Raw genomic sequence first — 10,762 nt, forward strand, 5'->3', positions numbered from 1 at the left:
AAAAACAAGCTGCAGGTTGAAATATGTCCACTTGATGTTGCCAGGTGCCTCTCACAAAGACACTGTACTTGTATTTATGTCTCTCTCTTTCTCTCTCTCTCTCTCTCTCTCTCTCTCTCTCTCTCTCTCTCTCTCTCTCTCTCTCTCTCTCTCTTTCTCTCTCTCTCTCTCTCGTTTCCACCCCTTTTCTCCCACTCTCTGTCTCTCTCTCTTTTTCCCTTCCTTTGTTGCTCTTTGTCTCTTTCTCTCTCTGTGTCTTTTTAACTTATTTTGCTCTAACTTCTTTTTTTCCTTTTTCTCTCTTTTCTCTTTCTCAGTGGATCCGGTGTCTGTCTCTCCCCTACCCTTTGCGCTTTCTTTTCTCTTTTCTCTCCTTCTGTCTTTCTATTTCTCTTTGGATTTCTTTCTTCCGCTCCCTTTTTTCCCCCCCTCTCTCACGACTTTTTATCTTTTGTTTCTCACGCTCTCTCCCTCTCTCTCTTTTTCTTTCTTTGTCCCGCCCTCTCTCCTTTTCCCTCCCTCTTTCTCTTATTTCTTTATCTCTCTTTTGCTTTCTCTTTAATCTACTAGTCCGGCCTTCGACAGAATGTTTGTTCTATCGTGTGGCCCCCGAGTTCAAATGAGTTTGACACCCCTGCTCTAAAATATAAGAGGTGGATTATAAGCATCTCATTTGTGCACACGCGGCAGTTATGGTTAGCAGATGACGTGGGGGGCGGGGGCCACTCGGTCATCCATTCATCCCCCTTTTGAGTCTAAGAGAAAAAAAATACATTGACTTTCCTTTTTGTGTGTGAGTGAGAGAGGAAAAGGTTTCTCCGAGGATGTGAAGTGGGGGCGTAAAGGGGCTCGTGCCTAACACCCCCCTGGTGCTCCCCCCTTTTCACTTCTTGATGTAGCAGCTGGTTTGTGTGCTTTGTGTGTGTCATTGTGCAAAGGCCTCATTCAAGCGGCATTTAATGAGATGATTTGGGAAACAAAAGGTTCTGTTTTAAAGCTGCTGGCGAGTGCTGACGTACAAGTCAATAAATGTAGCATGAAAAATGAATGAAAATGAAAAAAGACACGATAGAAATGAAATTTGGGGTTAATTGCTGCACTAGGAAATGACTTAGTGAGGTGTAAAAGCTACAATGACAATAATCTCACAAGTTGCATAGTTCTGATGTTGGCCACTCCAGACCCAAAGGGGGCAGTATCAAAATAGAATAGAATAGAATAGAATAGAATAGAATAGAATAGAGGATAAAACCTACCAAAACAAAATTGGACTTAATAGTTGCATACTTCTGAAGCTTCCACTCCAGACCTGAAAGACATAGGAATAGAATAGAATAGTATAGAATAGTATAGAATAGAATAGGATAGAATAGAATAGAATAGAATAGAATAGAATAGAATAGAATGGAATAGAATAGAAGAGAAGAGAATAATTGGAGGATATAACCTATAATAATAAAATTTGACTGAAGGGTTGCATATTTTCCAATGTTTTTGACTCCAGTCCTCAAAGGGGCAGTGATAGAATAGAATAGAATAGAATAGAAAATAATAGAATATAATAAACCTATCATTTCAAAATTAGACAAAGGAGTTGCCTATATTCTGATGTTTTTGACTCCAGTCCTCAAGGGGGCAGTACTAGAATAGAATAGAATAGAATAGAATAGAATAGAATAGAATAGAATAGAATAGAATAGAATAGAATAGAATAGAGGATAAAATCTACAAAAACAAATTTAGACTTAATAGTTGCATACTTCTGAAGCCTCCACTCCAGACTTGACAAGCAGGAATAGAGTAGAATAGAATAGAATAGAATAGAACAGAATAGCATAGAATAGAATGGAATAGTATAATTGGAAGACATAACCTACAATAAGAAAATTTGACTCAAGGGTTGCAAATTTTCTAATGTTTTTTACTCCAGTCATCAAAGGGGGCAGTAAAATAATAGAATAGAATAGAATGGAATAGAATAAAACCTACAATTGCAAAATTAGACAAAGGAGTTGCCTATATTCTGATGTTTTTGACTCCAGTCCTCAAGGGGGCAGTAATAGAATAGAATAGAATAGAATAGAATAGAATAGAATAGAATAGAATAGAATAGAATAGAATAGAATAGAATAGAATAGAAGAGAATAGAAGAGAATAGAGGATTAAACCTACCAAAACAAAATTAGACTTAATAGTTGCATACTTCTGAAGCTTCCACTCCAGACCTGAAAGACGTAGGAAGAGAAGAGAAGAGAAGAGAAGAGAAGAGAAGAGAAGAGAAGAGAAGAGAAGAGAAGAGAAGAGAAGAGAAGAGAAGAGAAGAGAAGAGAATAATTGGAGGATATAACCTATAATAACAAAATATTTCCCAATGTTTTTGACTCCAGTCCTCAAAGGGGCAGTGAATAGAATAGAATAGAATAGAATAGAATAGAATAGAATAGAATGGAATAGAAAATAATAGAATAGAAAAAAACTATCATTCCAAAATTAGACAAAGGAGTTGCCTATATTCTGATGTTTTTGACTCCAGTCCTCAAGGGGGCAGGAATAGAATAGAATAGAATTGAATTGAATTATTGGAGGATATAACCGACAATAAGAAAATTTGACTCAAGGGTTGCATATTTTCTATTTTGACTCCAGTCATCAAGGGGGCAGTGATAGAATAGAATAGAATAGAATAGAATAAAACCTACAAGAACAAAATTAGACTAAGGGGTTGCCTATTTTCTGGTGTTTTTGACTCCAGTCCTCAAGGGGGCAGTGATAGAACAGAATAGAATAGAAAGAAATAGAAAAGTTGGCGCATAAAACCACCGATAAAAAAATGGACTCAAAGGTTGCAGGTTTCTGATGTTTTCCCCTCCAGTCCTGTGGGGAGCAGTAATAGAATACAAAATAATCAAATATAATTGTTTGAGGGAAGCACGTGCGGTTAGTTCTGAGGTCGTGGGAACCTCCTGAGTGGGTTCAAATCCAGCTCCCGGCCTTACTGTGCGGAGTTTGTATGTTCTCCCCGTGCTTGCGTGGGTTTCCTCCGGGCACTCCGGTTTCCTCCCACATTTCAAAAACATGCATTTCAGGTGAATTGGCCGGTCCAAATTGTCCCTAGGTGTGAATGAGCGAGTGAGGTGTCTGTCCCCATGTGCCCTGCGATTGGCTGGCAACCAGTTCAGGGTGTCCCCTGCCCACTGCCCGATAATTGCTGGGATGGGCTCCAGCATCCCCGCGACCCTACTGAGGATAAGCGGTGCAGCTGATGAGATGAGATGAGATAATTGTTTGAGCAGGGAACCCATGAAGAAAAAATAATGAAATAGTTGCATATTTTTAATTCCTTCACTCCAGAACTGAAAGGGCAATAATAGAATAGAATGGAATTGTTGCTGCATAAAGCTTTCAATAAAATGTATCCTCAAGAATTGCACATTTCTGATGTTTTACACTCCAGTCCTAAAGGGGCAGTAATAGAAAATATTTTTCATTCGGGTGCATGTTCAACAGATATTTAGTTTAGTATCAATTAAGTGATAAATTCTCTTAGAATTTCCAAAATTGCAGGGCTTCCCCTATTGGTCAACTGTGGAATTACACCCAAAACAAAATGAGTCAATAGAACCTAAACATGCAAGATGGATTACAGTACCAAATATTTTAAGTCAAAGTAAAGCACCCCAAAGAAATATGGCGGGCGACTCAAGGATCAACGTTCGAGTCGGCTCGGCTCAAAAGATTCACAAGCCGATGAGTCAAAAGCGCTGAGCTCATTTTAAAAATGATTTGGGGGTGAAAAGAAATACAAGGGTGCCATCCGTTACTTCTTATCATTAAACACACACAAGGCTGAACCCCCTCTAATGAGATGATACCCTCCCCCATCAGGACAATTTCTCCCTTTTTCCCCTCCCTGTCGTCCTTAGAGGCTTGTTTCCATGGTTACGGCTGAAGGATGACTCCGACCTATTGAAAAATATCGCACCTCAACCCTTGCACGAGCGTTTACCGTATGACATCATTACAGCCCGTCCTTCACGGGGTGACAAATATTCGAACCCTTGCACGCACGTTGACGCGCGAGGGGGTAAATGTGTGATTAAGTGAGACCCCCCCCCCATTTTCTTTCCCCCTTTCAGCTTTCATCCATCATCGCCATGACGACCGTCATCCTTTTGCTTTGCGTTTGTGGACGCGTCTCGTGTTTCTTATGTGAATCGGGATTGGGAAAAGTTTCTGTGTGTGCGTGCTTGTGCATCAATAATTCACGCTGACATGTTTTTTAATACTGGATAATTTTACAACGACTGGTGTTAAAAATTCCCATGTTTGAACAGACACTTCATTAGGGACACCGTGCTATCCAAATTCAATGAGCATACCACATTAAGCCGTTCTCGGGTGCGACGTTACGTTCTAGGGTGTCATCCCAAAGGAAGCAGGGGTTCTCAAAATAAGACTGGTGTTTAATAACAAAACCAGGAACAAAGTAAAAAACAAAAAAATGGGTCACAAAACAATTAAGATGTCTAAACAAAAATGATAATGCAAGGATCAAAGTAACAAACAAGTGGGTACTAAACACTAATGAATTGTCCTAATGAGAAACCAAAAACTCCCATGATGACTGATTAGTATCACCTGTGCCCGCTCATTTGGCGCCAACTGCCGCAGGTTCTGATCGGCTCCCTGTCACTATTTAAACCCAGTCCTGTCAGTCCCCTGTTGTCAGTCCGTCTGCGAAACTCAGTGTATACTAGGCAAGCCTTTTTCAACCCTGACTCCCGCCTGTCCTGTTTTTGCTTCCGTTTGTCTCTGGCTAAGACCTGTTTTGACCCCGACCACGTCTGCTCCCTATCCCGGCTTACGACCCATTTTTGATCTCGACTACATCTACTCTCCCGTCCTGGCTTACGACTCGTTTTCAATCCCGACCACGTTTTTGCTCTCCCTGTCCCAGCTACCGACCTGCTTTTCCATCCCTGACACCGCCATCACTCGCTACAGAAGATCCACTTCTGTATTGGATCACAATCCGGGGGCGAAAGCGACTTGCTTCCCGCGTCCAACAAACACCGGATCGTGGGCGCAGCCCTTCCTCTGTCTTTCAATAAAACTTGTGGTGAACGTTACGCAATTGGGTCCTGTTTCCGTTCTGGTCCTGACAAAAACAAACCTGTTGTGGCAGAGGAAATTCAACAAACAAAGTAACAAACAAGTGGGCACTAAACAACAAACGGAACGTCCGAACCAAAAACAGGAAACAGGATAATCAAGGAAAAGCGTGCCAGACCCTAGCATGGGGATCGCAAAGTGAAATTACCAAATAGGGGTGGTGGAATTCTATGGTAAATAGCTCCGAACCCTCTTACTCCAGACAAAACATTGAAATCATAAAATAATGTATATTAAAGCCCGAATGTGTAATATTGGATCACTAGATGGCACCCCACCTTAAGTTTTCAAGCACACGAGAATTTGAACTGTAAAACGACAGAAAGGAATAGTGGGAGGTAGTTCAGCCAATAGCTTATAAACATTTCGATGTTGCCCATGAAGCAGCGGGCCAGCGTTTGATATGACACAGTATTAGACAGGCATCTTATGTTGTTTAGTGGGGTTAAAGCTGTAAAGTGGGACCAAAAAAACATCTTATTGTGAAACGTCCAGATGCAAGTTTGCCTTAGCCTGGGGTCTACAGGAATTAATATTTTTAGCACAGGAGGGCAAATATGGGTTTTGAGATGGGTTTAGGTTTTAAAATCATGGTTTTGTGTCATGTTTACCGATGTGATGCACCTGTGCCCGCTACTTTGGCACCAACTGTCTCGGACTCTGATTGGCTCCCTGTCCCTATTTAAACCCACCCCTTTCAGTCACCTGTTGTCAGTCCGTCTACGAACCTCAGTTTACACTAAGCAAGCCTTTTTTGACCCTGACTACCACCTGTTTTTTGCTCCTGGCTTCGACCCATTTTGGATCCTGACCACGTCTACTCTCCTCTCCTTGCTTACAACTCGTTTCCGACCACGACCAGGTTTTTGCTCTCCTGTCCTGGCTACTGACCCATTTATCCGTTCCCGGACAGTTTTGTGACTAGATTAAGGTTTCAGACAAGGGGTAGGCAGTCAAGGGTGAGGATTCAAGGAGTGCTTAAGATTTCATAAAGGGTTTTGAGCTATGATTGAAATCTCAAAATACAGTTTCAACTTAATGCAATCCCCTTCGATCTTTCCGACAAAGCTTTTTGTGGCAGACCCCGGTTGTAATTACTTGTGTTTTCAAGTCATCGGCAGCTGGGAGGTCATTAGCTGGCAGAACCTGATCGAGTTTCGGTTCTTAACCTAACCAAAGTGCAGCTGTTGGTCGTTCGGCCTCACGCTCACGATCGGTCTTGCAAAATGTTGCCAGGGTTTTACATACTTAGGATTTTTCATTCAAGATATGTAAAAAAAGTCTTCCGAAAAGAGGAAAAGGAAAACAGACATTTGAAAAAAACATGTACAGACAAAAAAACGTAAATTATTCGTTTTGGATAATTAGCTTTTTGCGGTTTCAGAGTTGCTCTTGCAGCTGCCAAACAATGACACACGACACGCTTGTGTGCGTTGGCGGATTTCAAATTTGTGAGCTTTAATCCCCACCCTTCCCCCATTAAACCCCTCACTTTCTACCGGGGGACGTGTCTTTGGCGGCATCTGGTCCCGTTAGCGCTCGAGAGCTTGAGGAGCAACAGCTGCACTGAAATAATCAACATGAGATACGAAATTGAATTTGGCACACGTTTCGCCGTTAGCATTAGCATTCCTTTGACTTATTGCTGTGTTTTATTGAGTGGGCTTTTATTAGTATTTTGGAATTTCCTAGAAATTTATAGAGATGGAAATTTTGTGAGTCTGGACAGGGCCAATCTGAAAAATACTAAATAAATGGATAACTCCATTTCAGATATAGAAAAACGACACATTTTTCCAGACAAAAATGCAGATTTGCCTCTGATAGCCCTAATGCTATCATAGGTCCTACTTGGTTACCTAAGCTTAACTAGCACAGTTTCTGTAATCCTCTTTGACCAATCAACCCAAAATGACCACAAACTGATCTCAGAGTGACTAGCTTGTGACATTTGATTTTAGGAACTGTAACACTAACGTCATTAATTCCAGTTCCACGTAATCACCAGATCCCAGTTAACAAAACGACAATTTAGGAGAAAGACCTTTGACTGTGACTGGGGAGCACCAGATGAGGGTAGCCTTACCTGGAGGAAGCAGGTCCCAGACGGAGTGTTCTCTTCTATGGTGGCGTTGTAAAAACTCTTGGAAAAGACCGGGGCGTTGTCGTTGGCATCCTGTAGGACCACGTCTACCCGAGCCGTGGAAGACAACGGTGGCTGCCCACCGTCCGTCGCCACGACCGTCACGCTAGGCGATGGCTGCAACTCGAAATCCAGAGCAGCGGCTGTGGTGATGATCCCTGTCACCGGATCCACTGAGAACCATTCTGAATGGGAATTCCTTCCCTTGAGAAGACTGTAGCGGATTTCACCATTCGGACCCTGGTCTTTGTCCCTGGCAGTGACTTGAAGGACAAAAGATCCTGGGTAGACCACCTCAGGGATGGTCTGTCTGTAGGCCCGCTGGTCAAACAGAGGCGGGTTGTCGTTGACGTCCGTCACCCGGATGGTGAAAGAGGACTCAGCCCTGAGAGGGGGCGTACCCGAGTCGGTAGCCATCACCCGGAGATCATAGGAGTCGCGCTCTTCTCGGTCCAGAACCTGGTCCAGGTAGATCAGGTAGATGATGCTGTCCTTGGTGGTGAGAGCAAACTTTCCATCGCCGCCCTCCAATGATACATTTACATTGGCATATTCGCCGTAGTCGGGGTCGGAGACAGAGATGCGGGCCACATACTGGCCTGGTTGAGCACCCTCCGAGATTCTTGGTGAACCGTCTTCACTTAAAAAGATGATGGTCATGGTAGGCTGGTTGTCGTTGTAATCACGCACGTGAATGGTTACAAAAGCGTTGGACGCCTGGAAAAGAAGAAAAGATCAGCATATGTTCAGTAAAACCTGGATTCTTAGAGTCTGAATTAGTGAAAATATCAGAATTTATATTTGAGCTTTGTTATAAATTTTCACCTTCCCAGCTGCCAGTTCATTGCTGTATACATATCCTACAATTTACTGCAGTCCTTGACACCTCAGAACCAGTCTTTAGATTTTAACTGTTGTTTTACCTCCGGGTGGCTGGCGTTGTCCCTGGCTTGTACCACTAGCTCATGCACTTTCTTGAGCTCGTAATCCAGCGGCCTATTAAGCGTGATGACTCCGGATTTGAGGTCTATGACAAAGTAGCGTTCCGGATCGCTTTGCCGGCGGTTGATCTCATAGAGAACCATGCCATTGTCCCCTTCATCCTGGTCTGTGGCGAAGACCTGCACAAACAAAATAGTGTAGGTGTCACCTACTGAACCTGGTGTGACTTAAATAATGGGGACATATTTAGACTGACCTGTAAGATGCTGCTACCCTGGGGAAGGCTCTCTGAAATGATGGCATGGTAGCGGCTCTGGTTGAAAGCCGGCGCATGGTCGTTGACATCCGTCACAGCCACCTCTAGAGTCATGGAGCCCACCCGTTTTGGCGAGCCCCCATCAAAGGCCTCCAGGACTAATATGTAAGTTGACCGTTTTTCTCTGTCAAGGAGCCCACTAACAACCAGGTCCAGATATAGTGCCTTGTTAGCCATCCTTTTGGTCTCCAAACGGAACACCTGACCAACGTTCCCCTCCCTGATTGAATATCCTTGCGTAGTGAATTGGTCCTTGTCAGCATCCCCGGCCGGTTCAAGAGAAAACCGTGTCCCGACGGCTGTGTGCTCGGGGATTTTGAGGTGAGCTTTGCTTTTTGGGAACTCCGGAGTGTGGTCGTTGATGTCGGTGACAGTAATGGCTACCTGGATGGTGACACCAGTCATGGTTACGGCAATGAAGCTGTAGTGGTCTCTCTGCTCACGGTCCAGCCGTCGCGCCGTGGTTATGATCCCTGTGGTCTCATCTATGTTTAGGTCGCTGCCCACGCCCGTCCCTTCGTGATCTGAGATGAAGTAGAGGCTGGCGGACTCGCCTGGAGGTAGTCCGGCGCTAATGTCCCCGACAATTGTTCCTGCTGGCTGCTCCTCGTCCAGCTGCAATTCCAGCGTCTCTGATATGGCCACAGGAGACCGGAGGAGCACCAGAAGGACGGGTAAGAAGATGAGTGGTCGCCAAGAAGGTGACGGGAAAGACTGGCTGTAGGGCCGTCGTCGCGACCATTTGCTTCTTAAAGACATGGCTCAGCTACACCTGGTTGAGCAAAACAGAAATTTGAAAATTTTAGTTTTTGACAGTGTCCCCAATGGTTACAGGAAAAACCGTGTCCCCACGGCTGTAACTGGCAACCTATCCATTAGGTGTTCACTGCTTCCCTGTGATTGTCTAGTACCCACACGACCAGTCCAAGAACCAGATATGGAAAACCTTGTTCCAGGAAGTAAAAACAATTAGACAAAAAAAAAATAATGGTCATGAGCAGTGTTCCCTCTAAGCTGCGCGCGTGCGCAATCGCGCACTGCTCGCACATTCTCAGCGCACAAGAAAATCTAGCCAGCGCACAAAAATGAGGGCTCAAAATTACTAATTAAGAAGCGACTTAAGTCAAAGTTACAGTGCATGAAGGTAAAAATACACGGGTTCCCCTGACGATGTGTCCTAAATGCAGTATTTTGAAGTCGAACAAAGTTGAGTAAAGTTAGTAGAGTTTGTCGAGAACCGGCTTCTTCGGCTCGGCTCACTAAAAGGAACCGGCTCTTCGGGTCCTAAACGGCTCTTCACGTTGGTTTTGCTTCTTTCATCCCAACATGACCAAATATTAAGTAAAATTATGCACAAAATGACTTAAAGGAAGGGGGGAATAGAACAAAAAAGAAAAAAAATACCAAAATGAAAAGCTGAGAAAAAAATAAACAAAAGGAAGAGAAAAAAATTTAGAAAAAAGCCAGAAAAAAAGAAAGAAATGTAGGAAAAAAGTAAATAGAGAACAAAGAGAAAAAAGGAACAGCTCGGAAAAAATAAAAGTTAAAAAAAAAAGTAGAAAAAAAACACGGAAAAAAGAAGAAAAAGTTTGTGCTGCATTCAAATCATTCCCAATTATATCAAGTGAATCTTGTTGCCAACATTGTACTTCCACTAAAAAATGTGAATAAGAACAGTTCTGTATCTCACAACCGACTCAATAAGCCCCCATAAATGTTAATATCTCATCTCATCTCTCATTAGCCATACCGCTTATCCTCAGTAGGGTCGCGGGGGGCTGGAGCCCATCCCAGCAATCATCGGGCAGTGGGCAGGGGACACCCTGAACTGGTTGCCAGCCAATCGCAGGGCACACAGGGACAGACAACTCATTCGCTCATTCACACCTAGGGACAATTTGGACCGGCCAATTCACCTGAAATGCATGTCTTTGGAATGTGGGAGGAAACTGGAGTGCCCGGAGGAAACCCACGCAAGCACGGGGAGAACATACAAACTCCGCACAGAAAGTCTGGAGCTGGATTTGAACCCACGACAGGTTCCCATGACATGAACTGTGCCGCACAAGCGCTAACCACTGCGCCGCCGTGCTGCCCAAATGTTAATATTATGCGACAAAATATATCAGGAAATAAAAATAAATGGATATTTTGTGAACGAATCGTAAGAACAAACGACGTTTGTAGGC

The 10,762-nt window shown here is 43.5% G+C and overlaps 1 protein-coding gene across 1 annotated transcript in view; it reads right to left on the reverse strand.

Moving 5' to 3' along the window:
- Window positions 1-9,332, reverse strand: part of LOC148349143 (protocadherin-16-like) — a 57,991-nt gene extending 48,659 nt beyond the window's left edge. Inside the window, exons 1-3 of the mRNA XM_088321667.1 lie at window positions 8,514-9,332; window positions 8,239-8,436; window positions 7,259-8,032 (exon numbers count right to left, since the gene is read on the reverse strand). Coding sequence (XP_088177793.1) covers window positions 7,259-8,032; window positions 8,239-8,436; window positions 8,514-9,332 — 1,791 coding nt within the window. The remainder of the gene's footprint in view (window positions 1-7,258; window positions 8,033-8,238; window positions 8,437-8,513) is intronic.
- Window positions 9,333-10,762: the final 1,430 nt, after the last annotated feature.

This window comes from Urocampus carinirostris, chromosome 17, assembly GCF_059441175.1.
Source record: "Urocampus carinirostris isolate Australia breed hairy pipefish chromosome 17, RoL_Ucar_1.0, whole genome shotgun sequence".
In the NCBI taxonomy this organism is placed as follows: domain Eukaryota; kingdom Metazoa; phylum Chordata; class Actinopteri; order Syngnathiformes; family Syngnathidae; genus Urocampus; species Urocampus carinirostris.